This window comes from Oryzias melastigma, linkage group LG1, assembly GCF_002922805.2.
Source record: "Oryzias melastigma strain HK-1 linkage group LG1, ASM292280v2, whole genome shotgun sequence".
NCBI lineage: Eukaryota > Metazoa > Chordata > Actinopteri > Beloniformes > Adrianichthyidae > Oryzias > Oryzias melastigma.
The window spans coordinates 11,654,835-11,675,245 of NC_050512.1; the positions used below are offsets into that span (position 1 = coordinate 11,654,835).

Sequence of the window (20,411 nt, forward strand, 5' to 3'; positions counted from 1 at the left end):
AAAAAAATAAAAGTACATAATTTCATTTTTGGAAGCTCTCATCTAAACAGATCTGTCAGTGTCACCTAACTCGTTAATACTTTTCTGAGTTCATGTATTTTCCTTTGGAAAGACACATTCAAACCAGAAGATCTATTTTGCATCCAGGCTAATAAAGGTTGCTTGACATGAGCCTCTACATACATCCCCTTAGTTAAAGTCAATGTTCATACATGTACAGTAAAAAATGAACCTAAAAAAAACAGTCATGTATGGATCATGTGAGGACAAGCATGTCAAACTGGAACAGTCAGGTTATTAGTTAGTCCTGACTGTATTGGTTATGGTGACAGACGTAGCCTGACTTCTGCTTCCTGCCCGGATTTGACAGAGAGCACCTCCTCCTATGATCTCAGGTCAAAATAATTTTTTAAAAAAAGGAGCATTTGTCCACGAGAGGGCAGTGTTGAAACCACATGAGATCAGGATCATGTTACTCTGTGTGGGTTGCAGTATATTTTTTATTATACAGTAAGTTTCTGAAAACTAAAAATAAAATCTAAATATTTATTTAATTTGGACTCTAAGAGATATTTGAGATTAGTAATATTTTAGAAAGATTTTTTGTTTAAATCTTCAGTTTTTTAGTTTTTAGAAAAGTGTTGATTTGTTTAACCCTTTTTTTTTGTTGTTGCTTTAGGAATGACAATTCTCAGAACATCTACAACAGTTTTGAGGAGGATTTCGATGACATCCCATCTCCCATTGGCCAGTGTGAAGCTTTGTACACCTTTCAAGGTATGTTTTCATGTCTACATTTTAGCATCGTCTTGCTTTCAACCTATTTACTCATGTCTGATTATTCTGTAATTGTGTGCAGGCAACAGCGAAGGCACCGTTTCCATTTCGGAGGGCGAGCTGTTAACCATAATGGAGAATGACAAAGGAGATGGATGGATGAGAGTCCTGAAAGGCAACGGGGAGGAGGGCTACATACCTTCATCCTACGTCAAGCAAACTGCCTAACTTCCATCACTCCGAGGTTCAAAGCCGGCGTGGAGCACAAAGTCACTCTAAACAACCGGAGCTGTTTTGATGTCGGCCTCATTGGGGTGAATGGGAGCTGTTGTGGGAGGCGGACTGCAAAATACTCCTCATCTCTGATGTCTCTCTGGGAAACGAGACTGAGCCACGAAAAGCTAAACATCTTGTTGAGTTTCTAAAAAAAACTGAATGTAGTTACCATTCCTGTAACACCTGCTTCATAGTACATTTGTTTAATATTTTAAGAATATTTTATTCCTCAACTTGATCTTCTTTCCGTCATTTCTTTCAAGCTGCTGATGCTTTTATTTTCTAGCTTTTAAACGACTTTCCTAAAAAATAATGTGAGATATTAATCACTCTGTGTTTAGAATTGAATGAAAACCACTACACTGTTGGGAGTGTGCAAAATATCTTAAGTAAACGATGAGTTTATATCAGTTTCCTAAATGAGAAGTCATTTTTTTTGTTAGTTCGTGAGCTGAAGCATTCCTTCCCTTGATGATTCCTTCATGGAAACAGTGCTCCTCGTAAAATTGTAAAGTTTTCCATCATGTCATTTGCAGCAAAATTAAGCAACGTTGTTTCAAACGTCACAAAGAAACAGTTTGAGTAAAAAAAGTAGAAATTATGTAAAAGTTGACGTTTTTCATTTAAAATCTATTGACAAAAACAAAAGTTACAATTGTTTTTTGGGTTAATTGAGTTCTATTAATGTGGTAAAAACTTGCTGCAGTGGTAAAATAACATTGTAGCTCCTGTGATCTCTTGTGAATTTTGGAGATGGTGTGTGGAAACAAAAAAATACACAACAGAGGTGAAATATTAGTGATAATCCTCCCCTTTTTAAAAAAAATAAATATAGAAATAAATAAATCTTAGTTTTTATATTAAATATTTAAATGCTGCAATTCAAAATTAATTTTATTGTATTTAATTTATGCCTAAGGAAAGTAAAGAAAAAATGTGAACGTATTAAAAGTTTTGGAAATTTAGTCCATCTATTGATAGAGAAAAGCTAAATATTTTGGGGGGAAAATGAGATCATGAACCTGTTACCTGTGTAATCATAATGTAAGATTCAAACCCTTGAGCTACCTCTGGACACTTCTTATTGAAACCTTTTAATTTAGCTTTCTTTACCACTTTTACGTGATATTATTATTATTTTTTTAATTTACCCATTTTATACTTTTTTTCTCTTAACCCCTTGATGCATATTCATGCAAATAGGCATCAAACTATTTCTGGATAAAAAATAAATGTCAAGGGGTTAACACTGACCTGTAATCCATTTACTCACTAAAAAACATCACTGTGGGATGACTTAACTTTGCTTTTGCAATGAACATGAGGAACAAATTTGAAATTAAGCTTTGCTACTTCAAAAGTAGTGTTGTTAGGTCAAAAATATTTTCTAAAATCACTTATTCTAAGTGGTGTCATGGATCAACATTCATCTGAATGAATTGTGAAGATGGGGGTGAAAATGAATCCCTCAAAAATATTACTGAGGAGCACTTAAAAGATTACAGAAATTCCTTTTAAAAACACAAAACGTCTACTGTAATTCTTGATAATTTGGGATTTGTTCGTCCTATGACACTTAATGTTAATTATTTAGTTTAAATAGTACATCTGAATTAGCTGCTCCTGAATTTTGTTGTTTCTCCTCCCAAATAAGCTACAGAGTTTATTCATCTATTTTCCTGCAACTCAAACTAGCAAATGTTTTAGGACAATTTACCCGTTTTTTTATCTTTATTTTATTGTATGTATGTGTATTATAAAATAAGAATTATATTTCCTTTGGTGTTGAAATAAAAACACATCCATGGACTTCTCAAAAGTCTGTTTTTATTTGACATTTACAGAGATTCATACAGTGTTCAAACTACGCTTTTACTTTGAAATCAGACATGGAACCACTGGGGTTTGTTTTAATGAAACACTGGTTGGTTGTTAGAAATGTACATTTTGGAAACTGCAGGAGCTTAATAGTTCCACTTTTCCTGTGGAAAAGTCTCTTCACAGTGAAGATCTGCTCACACACGATTAAATCTGTTGACTTAATCCAGCTGACAAAGACAAATTGCTCACATCTCTGTAAATAAAGACGTTTATTTTCCCTCTGCCTGATGCCATACGATCTCTCTTAATAATCACAAGGGGCTCAGTTTGCAGTTTTTTGTTTGTTTGTTTGTTTCCTCTTATGGAGAAAGTGCTGCTGTCAGCTTCCACCTGATGGAACACGGCTCAGAGTAAAGAGTCTGCTTGTTGTGGGACGACCTCCACAGGTTCCAGTTTATCAGAGAGGACATGAAGAATCTTGTCAAATTTCTCGTATCTCTCTTTCCTGTCTGCGGCTGCACCCTGCTGACCCCAAAACAGCCGCAGAGCGAACTCTGTCCGGAACGCCTCCAGCAGCTCGGGCACCGGCTCCCAGCCCCCTGTGGAGGGAGGGACAGGAACAGAACAGAACATCTTAGTAAAACCTGTTTTTTTAAAGATATAAAAAAATTTTTTTCTAGCTTGTAAACTTGAATGGTTGATATTAGAACTGTCTCATTATGTCTGACAAAAGTCAAGAAGGATTTGTCATTTTACCTCAAAACATGGTGTCATTAACAATCACTGTCATCTCACTTCAACTGATTTTCTTTTAAATAATATTTTCTAGCCCCACAGTTACGTTATGTGATTGAACTTTTCTGTCATATGTACCTGTGAGTAGAGAACGTGCAAACTCCTGATAGTCGGCGGCGTGCAAGGCAATGCTGCGAGCTGACTGAAGTACGTTGTAAAGCAGCTGGCAGCCCTGATCGCTGTTCTCCAGAGGGTCGTCCCCCTCCATGACCATGAGCAGAGGAAGTAGGTGTGGGATGGCTACAGTACCCTCAAGTGAAGAGCCTACGAGAAAACAAGTGAAATCCAGTCAGCACCTTAAAAATGAGGCACAATCAATATCAGGTAGCCTTTGATCTAAATAATCTGTAGAGCTTTATTAAACAAGATTTAACTTTTTTTATTATTATTTTGAACAACATAATTGAAAGTATCTTGCTAATATTTAGTCTCTCTATGATGAACATCACAGATCTTTCTCATCTTTTAACGCAGCAGAGTCTGTGACCCCTAAACACTCACCATCTCCCTCATTCAGTAACTTCATGAAGGGTTTGAGCTGTTTTTCATATAATATTGCACTCTCTGTATGATTCCTTCTCAGTGCTCTCCATGTCATCTCCAGGCGCACAATCTACACGCAAAAACAAACTTAGGAACAAGAGACAGGCTTGTACTGAATTGTAAATCTATAGCAAACGTTGAGTACCTGAGGCATCTCCAGAGCTTTCATCACGGCTGAGAAGGAGTAAAGGTTGTGGACCTGCTCTTTCAGGGCTTGAGCCAACAAGATTACTTTGTGCAGAACAGTTGCTCTCTGACTCACAGTTCCTGTGCAGCCCAGGATGTCTACTGCCACTCCTAGCGCTATTAGATGATGCCTATGAAAAAAAAATACAAATTAATAAAAGTGGTGGGTGTCCACTAAAAGTGCTGAGTTATGCGTGGGATTATTTGCACAGTTAGCATCACTAATTTCCCAGCATTCCTCTGTTTACACCGTCTCCCACTAGCTTATAGCACCTCACAAGTACCTAACAAGAACTAGCACCCAACTTTAACATTGCAATAAAACCGAGCAACTTCAGAGCTATCCAGTCGTACAGTTGTGAGCCAGATGGCAGCTCAGACAAGGAAAACGAAGACGCTAATGGATCTATTTGTCTGCAAGTGGAACGTAGAAGGGAGACTTTGGCATTTCGATCAAAGTTTGCGTCACAATCCGGCGCTTTTTTAAACCGTGGATTTTTATCGGCTCCTGATTCAACATGGTTTGAATAACGAAACATAAACACAGTTTTAATCTTAAATTATTTCATATATGTCCTCATCATAAGAAAAATGCTACAAGTACATGTTAAAACACCAAAAACACATTTTTCAATGGAGCAGATGTTTAAGTTTTAAACTATCCAGTTAGCTCCAGTTAGTTTTAATCACCACTAATATTCATTGTGCTTAAGCCATTTAAGCATTTTTATATTTCTAGACACTAAGCCTAAAGCATCACTGGTGAAAATGGTTTTCTGACCAATTCAAAACCTTAATACATCATAAAAACTGTTATTTTCTTTTATGACAGACAGCAGAATATATAATTTGACTTGGCTAAAAAACAAAAAAAAATATTCAGAATTAAAGCCAATGTTGTGCTATGAGAAGCCCTATTTTACCTCAAATACATTTCATGACTGTCTATGGATCTGCAGACACCTGGTCTGCTAATTTATAAAACATACAGCTTCCTGTCAGAGATTTAGACAGCTCTTGTGCAATTAAAATCATTTCTTCAAAAGATAAAGTACATTTTTCTTGCACAGAGGTATTAGATTGTTCATAAAAGGTGTCATCCAGGAAGTGCCTCTTGTCAGTCAAACTGATGTAGGTTTTATGGAGTATATAAGGAAAAGTAGGAGATCAAGTCTCTTAACATAAAAATGACATACTAAATATGTTTAACTTTGTCCTTTAAATTTATGATTTTTTTTATCCTGTGTTGATAAAGTGTCACTTTCAAACTTCTTAAAATATGGTCACCCAAGCTAAAAAAAAAAAAACTGAATCATAAAATCCAGGTCTCTGTCAATAATATAATGAAAAAATAAAAAACAAAACCAGGTTTTCACCAAAAACGGGTTTATTGTGTAACTAAATGTGAACACACTTTAAAAAAACGGTTAAATCTGTTTTCAAACTACAGGGGGCACTGCAGCAGCAGCAACAAAAGTTGTCTCTACTTCCATGCCTACTGTTCTGCTTAAAAAAATAAACACAACAACTTCTTAAGGATGTGTTTCTTTTGGCTAGATATAAACTGATTATCTGTTTCTTGTTCCAAACGGTTGTTCACACCAAGCAGCAGTGGATGCAGTTTATTTTCCTTGGATGGACTCTGGGTGTTTTGTTTGACTAACTGACTGTAATATGTTCTTTTAAAAACACATCTATTAAAAGAACTATTTCTCAAGACGTCAGCAACAAGCTGGACCATGTGAATTCTGTTTTTAGTGAACAAAATAACAGTCTCTGCAAAATTTTAATAGGTCTGTGCAAGAATTGTGGTGGACTGACTAAATTGGTCAGAAATCTTGCCAGGGGAAAAACACTAAACTCATTAGAATTATCTTTAAAACATGCAATACAAACAAAACTAGTAATCAAGAGTTTCTATTCTGCTTATTATCACAATCCTAAATAAATAATCAATATTCTGGATGAGTTACTGCGTAAGAATGATGTGTGGTACCTTTCTAGCAAATCCTGTCGTAACTGGTGTCCATGTGGTAGAGTCACCAGCTCCAGTCCTGAATCTACTCCCATGATCCTTTTCTGCTCATTGGTCACTCCTACAATTCTAGCAACCTGCAAAAACAAAGCACGTTTACTGCCAGTTTGTTTAGGACCCCTCAATAAAAGTGTCAACTTATAAAATTATTTTAGCTGGCTTTCATAAAAATAATAATTAACACCGTGTCTGCTTGATCAGAGCTACTTTCAAAATAATGAACATTTGTTGTCAATTATTACAAAAAAAAAACATAAAAAAATCTACTTAGGTGAGACAATAATATGGTCCAAACTGCAAACTAAAAATGTGCAGATATGTAAAAAAAAAATGTGTTTGCTGACCAAAAATCCTTCACTTTTTACTGCTTTGTGATGAGAGCAGGAAAACGTTTGTGTTGTCATGAAACTCAGCACCAGAGTGTCCTAGGTTTACCTGACAGTCAACACTGAGCATGTGCAGAGCGGTCGTGCTTGGGTCGGAGCGATTGAAGTGCTCTTTGAGGGTGAGCAGCACGCCGGGCTCCAAAGGTCGGTTGTTGTCTGGCAAAAGAAGTGATTCAAAAAGCTCCAGCTGGAAACATGATGTTGTCTCCATCTGCATGCAGAATGCAAAAAATCAAGACAAAAATACTTTTTTTACTGAGAAAAGCAGAAAGTTTGCATTTATATTTTTTTCTGTAAAAGTACACAAACACAATTGTTTAAAAGTACTAAAATTTTTTACAGTTCTATATAGACAGACTACTTTGTTTTTTCATTCACATAAAGGTTTTGAGCTTTAAGATTCCTCAAATACCTGTGAAAAGCAAAACTTTTTAAACTCTATTTGCTTAAATGTCGTGGCAAAAATCCTCTGTTAACTTGGTGAACTTAATATAGACACAAATTGTTGAGTAAACAACATTTTCTTGACTGGAGAGTAAATTAGAACAGTATAAAAGAAGCGGAAGTATAAAAGAACACCTGTCTCATTTTACTAGATCAAAGAATATAATGTCCACCAAGCATGAATGGGAACACTTGTCCAAAAGGAACTTTGACTCGCAGCAATTAAAACAAAAAAATTAGAACGTCATCACGGATGCTTGGATTTTTTTAAAGACTGACTAAAGTCAACACTACAAGATCAAAAATCTCCTGTAATGTTGCCACATAGAGAGACAAACGTTGCAATTATAAACTGAAACACAGCAAATGATAATTACAAAATATAGTATCCATCTATCCATCTTCAGAACCTGCTAAATCCCTTTTAGGGTCACAAGTTTCCTGGAGACAATCCATCTACAAGGGATTGGCCTGTATAATTTTTTCGGGCCAACACCGATAACTAATATTTTCACTGCAACTGTGACCGATAGCCAATATTTAAGTGTCTAGAACAGTGATAGGCAGCTCCAGGCCTCGAGGGCTGCATTCCTGCATGTTTTCCAACATACCCTGCTCTGGAATGTTCTAATTTGCTTGACACCTGAACCAGGTAATCAGTCATGAGTAGGGCTTGGATATCTGGAAATCATGCAGACATGGTGGCCCTCGAGGCCTGGAGTTACCTATGCCCGGTCTAGAAAATTACAGATTTCCTTTTTTTTAATTTTTTTTTAGAAAGCAACAACCTTCACAATGCCAAAGATGCATCCAAATTAGAAACTATCAAAATATAAGTATAAACTTAGCTACAATATTTCAAATATATTTCAAAAATGACACAGAGGGGGCCCAATCATACGTCTATATATGACAAGTTGGGAGTGAGAATGTGTTGCCTAACCAGAATCTGATGCTAGGCGCACACCAGGGTGGCCTATTCGTAAACAGAGTGCTTCTCCTGCTGTAACCATCGGTCAAAGTAAAAAAGAAACATCTGTGGCATATATCCGGTGGAATTTTTTATATCAGACCAATATCGATACTTTCAAATTATGCAAATATCTTCCGATACCGATACTGGCACCGATATTTTGCCCATTCCTACCAGCTACTGTTGGGTGAAGGTAGAATACACCCTGGACAGGTTGCCAGTCTGTCAGTCAAACATTATCTACGCTAAACTGTAGAGTTAAGTTTGTGCAGACCTGAGGCCGTTCAAAGTGCCAGTCTTCTACTTTCTCAGAAGCTTTCCTCTGAAAATCTTTATCAAATAGTGGCTGTGGTGATGTTGCGTTTTCCTGAGCATCCAGTAGTCCAAAAGAGGTCTCTGTGATGCGAGCACGGCTTTGCCACTTCTCCTCTACCCGCAGCCGGTCCACATGGCCCTTCCGCCGGCTCTGTGGGACCTGCACACAGCAGCGAGTGCATTAAGGTTCTCTGTCCACTAAGTCAATGCATGTATTCCCAAATATTCTTCATTCTTTTTTTAAACAGATGAACCATTTCTACCTGGATCACCAGTTCATCGTAAAAAGATGAAGGGTCTTCATCTGGGTCGGAAGGTGGAGGAGGTACCATATTGGGGAAAACAACAGAGACTCTGAGGGGTTTGGGGGGAGCTCTGGAGTGCAGCTGCCCGTCCGAACCTCGCAAGGTCACACCACCACCTGCAGACATGTGCGGATAGTTCCAGAGTTTGACTGATGCTTCTTTCTCAAAGAAAAGCATGTCTTGATATGTGTACCTAGGAGGGAGGGGCGTGTGTGACGCGGTCGCGGGCTCAGCATGGGCTCACTGCCTGTACGAAACACCGGAGAGATGGGTTCAGGGCCAGCATCCTCTGACTGACTGCTCTCTGGAACACCTGAGGAGGAATTCAAAAATTCTTGGAACTTCGTATATAATTTAGAGGACATCCGCCTGTTTTTTAAAAACATTTTTTTAGTTTTGACCTCCTCTTTGCTTTGTTTTAAGACTTTTACATTTTAATTTTTTTTCTCAACATGTTTGATGTCAAATTTTTTTAGCTTTTCCAGTAAAAAAAAAAAAAAGACAAAATGTTCTATTTGGAAGTGAGTTTGTTTGGACAGATTCAGGTTCATTGTGGAATTATAATATAGGTGAAAAGGAAACCGCATTCACCTCAGGTGATCTTCACACTAAAAGGGTATTTTACTCTGTTTTCTTCTATTTTATCCTTTCCCATGTGTGTATATGCACAGTACTTCTCTGCTGCTTTGTGTGTACATGTACTGTATATAAGAGTTTACCTCTGCAAGTATGTGGGTACATATATTTATAAGAGTTTGATTCCCGGCGTTTTTGTGCATATTTCCCAAAGTGGATCTGGAATCTTAATTGAATAAAAAAATACCTGTAATAAAACAAGTTAGGGTTGTACTAAAAAATGTTTAACCCCTGTCATGTCTCTTCTTTAGGTTTTGAAACAGACAATTCTATTATTTCCTGAGTTGATATATTGCCCTATGTTTTCACGAATTTGACATTCCACCACTCTTGCAAATCTACCCAAGTAGATCTTTCTTAGCTGTTTTGACACAGTAGTGCTGAACATCTGCATCCTTTAGACATCATTAAGCACGGCAGACAAATTGATCCCCAGGACAAAAGATGCTCACATACCCGTTCTAAGGTTGCTGTCAGACTGTGCAGACTGAAGAGAAGGCCTCCGTCCAACATTCTCTAAGTTAGCGGGTTGACTTCCACTCCTGCCAAAAATACATTTACATGTTAATAATATTAACATTTGGATTTTTTTCATGCATTTGCACACATAGCAAAAAATAGTGCTTTTACTTGTATTTCTTTCACCTGATGTGATCATAGAGTTTAAAACACAAATAAAGATAAATGCACAAAGGACAGGGGAAACTCTCTTATTGTTTTTGTGAGATTTTGAAGGATGTTTGTAATGGTTACATGCAAATAATATGACCAAGCATGTAGTCCTCTATGCTAAACAGTTTACAGTCCGACAGAAGACAGACACCAAGTTTGAGATCATTTAGAGAACAAGTTATTTAACCGTTTTTAAACAGTACCATACATCGTCATTGAATTATCTCAGAATCATCAAAGAAACGTTAAAAAAAAAAAACACACTAAAGGAGAACGTCACTTCTCTCTAGAGGAAAGACTGTAAATCAGGTCACAAAGCAGCATCAAAGTAAACACTCATTTCTGATAATGTTGTTAAAATGTTCTTTGATCTAAATATTAAGGCTCATTTTTGATAAAACCAAACAAAGAGGGCATCTTAACTATCAAGCACAGTAGTGGAAGGGTAGTGATTTGGGCTTATTTTAAAGCCACAGCACCTGCTATAATCATTGACTTGGCCTTAAACTTATAGAAATATTTAACCCCTTTATGCTGTGTGTCACTAATTTACAACGTACCATTAAATCCCACTTAATTTAACATCTTTACGCAGAGAAAACAGACAAATATTTTTTTACATGACTGGAAAATAAGTCAGGCATGAAGGGGTTAGTGCAAATTCTATTGGCCCACTAGCAGATAACTGGTTTAGACATGTCAGAAACTGATAAAGTTAAGCAGAACTCAAAACTGAATGTGAAAGCTTCTGAAAACCTGGAATACCTCGAAGTGTCCACATGTTTTGCTTAGCTTTTTTTTACCTTTTGGGTTATAATCTGTTAAAATAATTTAGTTTTTAAAGCTAATTAATGCTAATAAGTTAGTTAAAATAAAACTAAAGTTTTAGCCAAATCTCTTTTGACTTTAAAGAGCTGAAAAAGAACGTTCTGCTCCTCCATCGGTCCAAATATTCAAAATTGTAAAAATGTAAGAATTCACTTGTCTAAAATTAGGACCTAGTGCAGATGATTTTTCTTCTGCTGACACAAGAGGAGTAGCAACTTTTTTAATGTGACTGTATGAACACCTTGCCAAACTTGTTCTAACCTGAGCAAGGGATTGATGACCTGGAGCGTGTCGTTGTGCGTGGAGCTGAAGCTGCGTCTTTTACTGTTCCTGGACAGCTTTTCTCGCTCCACACTTCTGACGCCGCCACTCTTGAGCTCTGCGTGTCGCTCGGCGATGGCACGCAGAGGGAGGGTGCGTGTAATTGGCTGAAAGATGATGGCACCGGAAGCTTTGGAAATAGGCCGACGCCCACCAACATAAAACCGAATGAGAGACGGCACGTTTTCGAAGCGGTCTTCCTCAAATTGAAACAGCTCCCGCGAGTATCCCTGAGGCACACATAGAAAAACACCTGTGTCATTATAAACTAAAACGTGGTATAAAACAATATAAAACGTAACAAAAATCATTTTACAAAACAACACAGAATCACTTTTTTTTTCAATTACAGACACAAGACTGACAGCAGTATTCAGAATTCTTCCACTAATAAATCACTCTTAAAATACATTTCTTGCATATAGGCATGTTGTTTGTAGCCGTACCTTTTTAGGACGAAGGACGACTCGAATGACCTTAAAGTGCAGTGGAGTGGTCCTCCAAAAGCAGCTCAAAACATAGTTCCCAGGCTCAGAACTTGAGTCACGAACAAGGAAGTCCCCATCTCTATGCAACAGCAACTCTGCAGCCTGGAGACAAGTCAGCTGGTCAGCTGGATGCATGTTCACATTCAAGATAAAATCAGACAGAATGTAGCTTGAGCTAACAAATGAGAAGATTGGAAAACAGTTAAGAAAAGAAAAATTTTACATATAGGTGACACTTATATTGCTGGTTTTATGCCTTGGAAACAACAGCAGTTTTATACGTCAAGGCATAAATTCTGCTTAACTGAGTCTTTGAGTGAACATGAAGCACCAGCTACTAAAATATTGGTGTGTTCAAAAAAGCTATATATTTTGAATTTCCAGTTATTGCACTGCAGCCTCAAACTGATACCACTGCCATTTTTACAAATATTTCTTTGTAATGGAAGAGTTTTCTGTATCTCAGCATATATTTATGACAGAAAAGATGGAGTTCTCTGTTCTATTTCTAGAGTGTAAAAACATGCGTAGTGGTTTGATAGGCACCTCCCGGGTCAGCTGTCCGTGGTACCAGGCGTGACTCCTTAGATCCTCTGTGTTGAGCTTCAGCTCCTCTTCCAGCTCCTTCTTTAGTGAATCCATCTCTCGCCGACCAACTAATCCCTTCAATGCCAAGAAGCAGCAAAACAGACACCAAACTTTAGTCCCATTTGAAATATTTGACGGTAGTAACTCAAAAATGTGGCTGATGTTTATTTAGTCTATTACTTCTTATCAAATCAGAGACTCTATATATCCTTACTATGTATTTACATACAACTTTCAGCTTGAAAATAAAAATAATATCAATTTTGAAGGAATAATCCAGGATTTAAAATCAATAATTGAGAGGGGAACAAAAAGTTTGCTCAGGGTAGAGATGAAATCTTACCTTCAGGTGGGCGAAGTATGCAGAGATACTTTTCCTTTTACTGAAAAACAAGAGCAATGAGTTGATCTGGGGCTATTATACAACAGAGCCATTGACGATAGTGCTCAGTTTCTCTCTCAACACAAACAGTACAAGGTCATTAACACACACACAAAAAGATGAGACTTTTAATAGCCTTTTAATAGCCTTCCTTCCTCACAGAGTTTCCGACTTCCTGACTGTAGAAAACCAAGGCTGACATATGAAGAGCTTCACAATAGTTCTGGACAAATTAACTATCCCTATGTGAAAAATGAATTATTTCTTTCTGCAGAACATTCATTTAATTCTTGCAGGACAAATCCTCCTCGGGGGTCATCATGGGATGTAGAAGTTAAGAAGAAACAATGAATAAATTGATTAAAGCTCTGACCTTAACTCTTCATTCACACTCGAGTCCAAAGACTTCTTAATGCTTTATTCGTACCCCAAAGAACATCTTAAAATCCCAATCCAACTACACATATTTTCTATTGTAAAGTCATTGCCAGTAGTCTTTTAATTGTGACCATGTTGTGTTTCAAAAGTCAAAAAATGTGTATTTTTTAAAGCATTTTTCTGCAGCGTGGCAGTAGTTCATTAGAAATTTCCCTTTGGGTTGTGGGCGGGCAAGACTGTTGGTGTGGAAGTAATCTTACGTTGATATCCCGGCATTCCTTTGTTTACATTCTTTTCCACTAGCTTAAAGCTCCTCAGAACCCCAAGCTTGTCATTGCAAAAAAAAAAAAAAAAAAAAAAAAAAATCCCAAACTACGACCAATATTAGAGCTATCCGGCCGTACAATTTTGATCCAGATGTCAGCTTGGAAGAGGAAAACAAAGATTTTCATGGACCTAGTCATCTACAAGTGGATGCATCAGAATGGAGAGGAACAGGGAGACTTTGGCCTACCTGTCCCAATGTGTCAATAGCTGTTTCAAACACTGGGTTTTATTAACAATTTGAATAAAGTAATACTCAAAACACAATTATAATCTTTATTTTTTTATACCCCATGTCCTCCATTATGAGAAAAATGCAAGAACAGCAAGTTAAAAACACCAGAAACACAATTTTCAAACTCCACTTCAAGGAAAATCAGAGTGTTTAGCATGATGTTAAAACATTTTCCTAATGATGGATTATTATTTTTTGTGAATCAGGAACAGACAAAAACCTGCAGCTTGAAAAAGCTTGAGATCATGATTCAACAACTGCAATGGTTGGGCCAAAGTCTTCCTTCAGCGCTACATTTTGATGCATCCACTTACAGACTAGGTCCATGAAAGTCTTCATTTTCTTTGTCCAAGCTGGCTCAAAACTGCACAGCTAGATGGCTAGTCATTTTTATTGTGCTGGCAATATTAAATTAGGGATGTGACCTATCAGGAGTGTATGTAAACCAGGGGTCACCAACCCTGTTCCTCAAGGCTTACTGTCCTGCTTGTTTTGCTGCCAATCCTTGTTCAGTACATGCTGCTCACCTGGATCAGGTGGTGTGTTCATATCTACTGAAGCAAGGCAAGCTGCAAAACAAGTATCTTTCGCCTTTTTTTTTCTTTGGCTAAAAAATAGAACCAAAAAATAATACGAGTGGAACTTTAATGAGTCCAAACATGAAACAAAAACAGCTAAAACATCAAATACACACATTTTCATCTTAAAAACACTACGATGGTTTATTTTTCAAATATTTCATGATACATGCTATCATAACACAACACATAGCTTAAAATTAAAGAGGTCATCTGATGTTTGCCAGCTGTCACAACACTAATTTCTGACAAAACATAGGGAACTTTAGATAAATAATTTGCAAAATACCCTAAAACTAAACATTCACTAAATTTTATTTTTTGCTGATTTTTTTTTTTTTTTTTAACTGATGAGTTCAGCATCCTGTTTGAGGGGCGGTGGCACAACAGCTCACAGTCACCACCTGTGCAACCCTCCAGTCAGGGGTTGTGCAATGCGGTTTTCCACAGACTGTTTCAAGTTTACCCTGCTCCTTAACCATCAAAACCGTCTCTCTAACAATTCTTGAAGGGTATTATCTTTATATATATCGTAATTTACATAGTTTAGCCCTTAAAAGGTATAATTGTTTGAGAAACATGTACTATATTTGTTGGCAAATCTACACATTAAAGACAGAGCAAAACAATAGTCTTTTAACACTTTTTGATAAGAGTTGTTACTAACTACAAACTTTTGCCGAACGCTCAAAACTTCGTAAAATCAAAAATGTGTCCATATCGTCTGGACCCATATCCCTCCGCGTACACTAAACTCCGTTCAGCCGAAAGCAGCCACAATCGTTCCGCCTTACCAGTTAGTCCGGCTCACAGCTCCCTGGTCCGGGGCATTTTTCTCGGTTTGAGGCTCAAACGAACAACACCGAGATACCAGTGCCTCGTCTTTTTTATTTTTACTCCTTTTCCGCCGTCAAGCCCTCCCTGCCCACTTATCCCCGTCTTCCTCCTCTTCCTGGGCAGACTCAGGCGAGTTCTCACAAGTTTCTCCTCCTGAGCTGTCCTCCTCCCCGCCCCAAAGCCCCCGTGCTGAAACTCCATTCCTGTCTGCCAGCCCTCGAACGACACGAACGAGGCCGACCTGACACAACACCTGACCACGCAGGTACGTCGGTATGTAAAACCCGCGTGACTTGTTTTGATTTTAGGAAATTAGTGGTCATCTGGATCTGACCTAGTTGTCATGTAAATCTTTTTCTGCTCACAAAGCAGTACAATTTGAGTTTTTAATCATGTAAACTCGTAAGCAGACTGACTACTATTATTTTAATGTTGCACTTAATCATTGTGAGATATTAAAATAAAAAAAACTTATGGTAGTGACTTCTATATTTATGTCATGGAGAAATGACTGTAAAAAAATACAAATAAATACAAATATTTTACAAAACTATAACATCCTTGGTTTGATCGAATGCCTTTTATAGTGTTTCACTTTTTGTCTGATTTATGACAACCCCCCCAAAAAAGTTTCATTATTATTATTTTTATTTATTTATTGAAACTTCCAACACCAAACTATGGAATGCTGGGAAAACCCTCCAGGTGTAGTGAGATGGAGTGTTGAAATATTTCTTGTAAAACCAGCTGTTGTGAGCAAGGATGTTAAATTCTCAGTTTTCACTAACCTACTATTTGATATTGTAATCTTAGGAAAGAAGTGTAAAGAGAACTGGACTGAATAACTCCTCTCCTCTGGTGTTTCAAACAGGAAGTACCCACTGGTTCCAAGAGGCCAAAATCCCATCAACTTTTATTGAGAAATAAACAGTTAACTCAGTCGATATATTTGACAGAATAACCATTCTTATTCTGATACCTTTTTTAACATGTTTTTGCTAATACTATTTTTTTTTCAAGATTTTGTAGCACAAGTTATTTAACTTATTTAATCAATTGCCTCATAAAAACTCGATTCTCCCGTTGAAAACATTTGATTGACAGATTCTCACAAGTCTGCTTTCAAGAAGACTTGGGTTAAAGTGTACCCATGATGAATATGATGAATATGACAGTCCTCTCTCATCTTTGTTAAATTGCAGAATCTGTAACTGACAAATACTGTTTTGCCCCCTATACTACGTTTTTTCTTTATCTTTTTACAGATGACTGATATTTTTACAGATGTTAACTTCTCAAAGTCACGCCTGACTTTTGTCAGGCCTAAGTTAATGTTTAACCCAGACATGCAAAGAGTACAAAGTGAAAGTCCACCTCCTTCTCTGGGCTGCGTTCAATGGTCGCACACACACAATCGCTACCATCCACAGTAGAGGTGCTCCTACCTGAGTTTACTCTCCTGGATAATGGTCTCATCTTCATTCAGAGGGCGAAGCTGAGAGCAAGAGACAGACAAGCGGTGCTTTTTGTCCACACGATGGAGGCGGGGAAGGATACTCTGACGAAACAAATCTTTAGGACTCTCCTGCACAAAATAAAATGTTTAAAAATGCATGATTCTGCTTAAAATGGCTCTTTTTCAAATTAATCAAAAACAAAGTAAATACATTTCTATGTGCAATAAAGGGATGGTATAGGTTTACTTAAAAGTAACAGTTATCTAAAACTAGTTTTGGCTAAAACTAAATAGCTGGAGCACAAGGCTTGTTCTGTCCAATTTTGTTTCCTTCCTCCATGATTCTATGATATGTCTGAATTTTTAATTTTTTTAAACACTAATGTTTCCGTTGTGAGTATATATGAGCAAGGATTCTTAAAATGTTCATGGAGCTTGGTCAAATAAAACAATAAATATTTAATAAAAAATATTAAAAAAAAGTGTGATGAAATTGTGAAATAATACTCCATTCTTGAAATTAATCAAGATGTTACGGAAAATATTTCATTTTAGTAAGTTATTCTAAAATGTAAATTATTTAAATCCCCCAAAAACTATTTTTTAATTGTTTTTTCTTTCTATAAGTTGATTTGGAAATCACTATTACCCAAAAATGCCTTTTTATTGCACAATAGCAATTTTCACAATGGCTTAATAACAGTGTAATGACTGTGTGTTTGTTAGTCAGTGAAAGTGGGTGGGGCTTAAACAGTCATTGACGGATCCCATGACCGTGATTTGTGTTTCTGGGGTAGCTGTTCCTGGCTGCTTAAGTGTCAAATACCCAAACATTTTAGAAATGTCACCAGAACAACTCAAAATAACATCTGCTGATAGATTTTCAAAAGATGAAACTGACACATGAATTTTTTTGTAATTTGTCCTCCCAGATATCTTGTCACCTATTGATGTATGCAGCAAAAAGCACTGAAGTGGTGTTTCAAAAACACAAATAATATAAAAGGTTTAGACAATGAGCACTAAGACCCCACCCCACATTTGCTGATTGACAGTTGTCGTGTTAAAAAGAAGCCCAAAAAAGGAAACAGTTTTAGAACAAACAAAAATAAATAAATAAAAATGGTGCTTTGGAAAATTTTGATTTTGAAATCACATCTTCAAGTTAAAAATAAATCACATGCACATTTTGAAATCATTTTATAAATAAATAAGTACAAATTTGAAGAATTTAAAAAGATAAAATATTTACCACAATAATTAGATAATTTTAGAAAAAATAAACAAAACCAGTTGATTGATTTTAAACTATTGTATTTATGTTTATATATACAAGTCTCCTCCCAGCCCAACTGTGTTTCTGTGCATTTTTTAAAATTGCAGCTCACCCATCAAACCAGCAGACCAATTAAAAGACAGCTCAAGCTTTGTGAAAGTTTGCCTTTGGTTTGATTATTAAACTTGGCATCAATATTGAGCAATATATCACTCAAAAATGTTCGTTAGTCTCGGAGAGGCAAACAGGTTTGCAAGACTTTGGAATCTCTCCAAACATGATTGGTGGTATAAGGCTTTTTAAAACATACTCCCAAAAAACATTATATGACCTATTTAAAGGGCCTATGCCATGCAAAATCAACTTTTTGAGCTTTTTAGGGTATTATCATTTTCATTTCTCGCTATACACAACCCCAAAGCGGTATTTTGATCCATTCATGCATGTCTGAGTATTCCTCTAAAAACCGGCGCTCTCAGTATCAGCCCCTCCCATACCACAATTACGAGCGGGTTCTCACGAGCTGACATCACAAAGTAAGAACAGCCCCTTTCAGGAAGAGTCTGTGCTCCTTGCACCACCCTCAGGCTAACACAACATCCCCCTTTTTCTCCGCCGGATCAGAGATCTCTGGTGTTGTCTGTATTTCTTAACTCAATTTCACTGCAAAATGAACCCATTAGCCATCACCACTCTGTCTGTGATGTAATAAATGCCTATCTCTAATAAACGCAGGGCCGGCTGACACATTTTGGAATAAATGCGGGGCTACTAAAGGCAGATACACAACATGTACATCCAACTTTCCAAAAGTATGGACATTTGTTTTCATGAATGTAACACAGACACGCTTTTGAGCCCGGCTCTAAGTTGACGTCATGAAATGGGCGACGCCCACAAGGAGCGAAAGGCGGAGCCTCAGAGATCGAGTCATTTTACTTCCAGGTTTGAAAAGAGTTCACAAAAATAAATAATATTTCAGAAATCCTTTGTTCTTCATTGTGCCAATGATGGTCTGAAAGGCTTAATAAAAGCATAGTATAGGTACTTTAAAGGAAATAAATAAAATTTTTGGGTAAATCACATAACACTCACCAGATCTACATATGATCCTAGGGAGTAATTCCGGCTGATTCTACGTTTTACCACCTGCTCACCTGAGGGGAAAAACATTTTTAAAGTAGGGTAAGACTCTCTATACATTTTCACACAAAACATTTAATCCCCCTTCATTAAAATATGATGTATTATAAAATATATTGACGTGAAGGTTAAAGATGTTGGTTTCACTTTTCTGAAGCAGATGTTTATGCTAAAATATTGAAACTTAAACGAGTAAATAAGCAACCAGATCATGTTTAATGGTCATGGTTCATGGTGTAGGTATGTTGATGTATGGCTGCATTCTATCTAAGTCGCAGATTATCAAAATGACGAGTTGTTTGTTAAAAACTAAAATGTCCTGCATAAACAGGTTGATCAATATACTATGTCCTCAAGTCTTTCACCACTGCTAATTAATTAACCTTACAAACATCCAACCTGAATTATTGTAATTTCTCACAAAAAGACTCTTTATTTTATAAAATCCCCTTATCCTTTCATTTTTTTTATGTGGTGTTTGTGTAAACACACTTGGTAAGCCCACCAGTACTATCATATTTGAATTATTCAGCTTTTTTAGAGATAAAAGTTTTTCTTTGTTCAAATGTCCCTTCATGTTTCTAAAGTATGTTACCAGAGTGTGGGCCCAGCCTCAGTGTCTGTCTTGAAAGTTGAGTGAGGAGGATTTCTCTGTGCCCGGCATCCTCTATCCCTGCTGCCTTTAGCTCTTCATCCGTTACATTCTGCAAACCCTGCATGAAAACAGTCAGACGCCACGATTACTGGTTGGGAGACTAGTGTTTGTATTTGGACAAATAGCTGCATATAAAATGCTTGCTCACCTCCAGACCAAAATATTCATTTTCTAGTGTTTTGGTATACTGGGGCAGGCCAACCTGTTGCAGCCACCAGGCGATGGAACGATTATTCATGCTTAAACAAAAAGAAAGAGATAAATGCAGATGACATACCAGCACATTTGCTAACAGACACGTGCCGGTACTTGTTTTCTTACACACAAGTGTCTGAGAAAACACATGAAGGATTTGTTGGATATTAGCTTTAGTTTACAAAGGAGTCAAACTAAGATTCAAGCAAAGACTATTCATGTTATTAAAGATTACTTAAATTAGTATGAAATCTAATACCTACCTGCTTTACAGGATCTATCAGGATACCCTGGGATTTTTGATCTATTGTCCGATTTTTTCTTTCACTCTCATCTGTTTTCCTTCCTTGCAGTTAATCCCCTCTGAGTTTCCTGTCTCGTACTTTTGTTTTAATTCTTGGAGCACCCTCCCCTCCATCCCGTGCACTGCCCCACCTCTTCTTCAAACCTGCAGAGTCACTCAAAAATGCCAATCAGATCATAAAAACAGAACCCCGAGGAGTTCAGCAAATCAGATCTTGAGAATTCGGATGAGCTCTCTCAGAGGCGGAGCTAACAGGTAG

General features: G+C 37.1%; 3 protein-coding genes across 11 annotated transcripts in view; 2 read left to right on the forward strand and 1 right to left on the reverse strand.

The window, feature by feature from the left end:
• The window catches only part of trip10b (thyroid hormone receptor interactor 10b), a 23,749-nt gene extending 20,887 nt beyond the window's left edge, over positions 1–2,862 (forward strand). For both annotated transcript variants that reach the window (XM_024259608.2, XM_024259609.2), the window contains 2 exons: positions 680–777; positions 860–2,862. In XM_024259608.2, coding sequence (XP_024115376.1) covers positions 680–777; positions 860–1,005 — 244 coding nt within the window. In that variant the 3' untranslated portion in view covers positions 1,006–2,862. The remainder of the gene's footprint in view (positions 1–679; positions 778–859) is intronic.
• sh2d3a (SH2 domain containing 3A) lies at positions 2,861–20,242 on the reverse strand. Of its 2 annotated transcripts, XM_024259606.2 has the most exons (19): positions 20,112–20,242; positions 19,802–19,892; positions 19,594–19,711; positions 18,951–19,012; positions 16,569–16,708; positions 12,733–12,772; positions 12,348–12,464; positions 11,760–11,903; positions 11,254–11,543; positions 9,949–10,034; positions 9,050–9,169; positions 8,815–8,972; positions 8,511–8,711; positions 6,869–7,030; positions 6,395–6,510; positions 4,358–4,529; positions 4,171–4,282; positions 3,748–3,933; positions 2,861–3,473 (listed from the first exon to the last, which is right to left on the reverse strand). In XM_024259606.2, exons 2-19 carry the CDS (start codon positions 19,889–19,891, stop codon positions 3,280–3,282), a joined length of 2,508 nt encoding a protein of 835 aa, XP_024115374.1. In that variant the 5' UTR covers position 19,892; positions 20,112–20,242; the 3' UTR covers positions 2,861–3,279. The 2 variants fall into 2 exon arrangements, with proteins under 2 accessions (XP_024115374.1, XP_024115375.1); XM_024259607.2 differs by lacking the exons at positions 16,569–16,708; positions 18,951–19,012; positions 19,594–19,711; positions 19,802–19,892; positions 20,112–20,242 and adding an exon at positions 15,081–15,215.
• Positions 15,257–20,411, forward strand: part of LOC112137340 (proto-oncogene vav) — a 31,618-nt gene continuing 26,463 nt past the window's right edge. For 2 of the 7 annotated variants that reach the window (XM_024259595.2, XM_024259603.2), the window contains exon 1: positions 15,257–15,388. The gene's annotated coding sequence lies outside the window, so the exon portion shown is untranslated. Of the gene's footprint in view, positions 15,397–20,411 lie in introns of all 7 variants that reach the window. The other 5 variants (XM_024259602.2, XM_024259600.2, XM_024259596.2 and 2 more) reach the window with 4 other exon arrangements.

Excerpts from the sequence above, each read along its gene's own strand:
- sh2d3a (XM_024259606.2), bottom strand. The coding sequence starts at position 19,891 with ATGAATAATCGTTCCATCGCCTGGTGGCTGCAACAGGTTGGCCTGCCC. Across the intron at positions 10,035-11,253 it reads GTCATCAATCCCTTGCTCAG|GAGTGGAAGTCAACCCGCTA; the intron begins GTTAGAACAAGT and ends TATTTTTGGCAG. Across the intron at positions 4,530-6,394 it reads CGACAGGATTTGCTAGAAAG|GCATCATCTAATAGCGCTAG; the intron begins GTACCACACATC and ends TTTTTTTCATAG.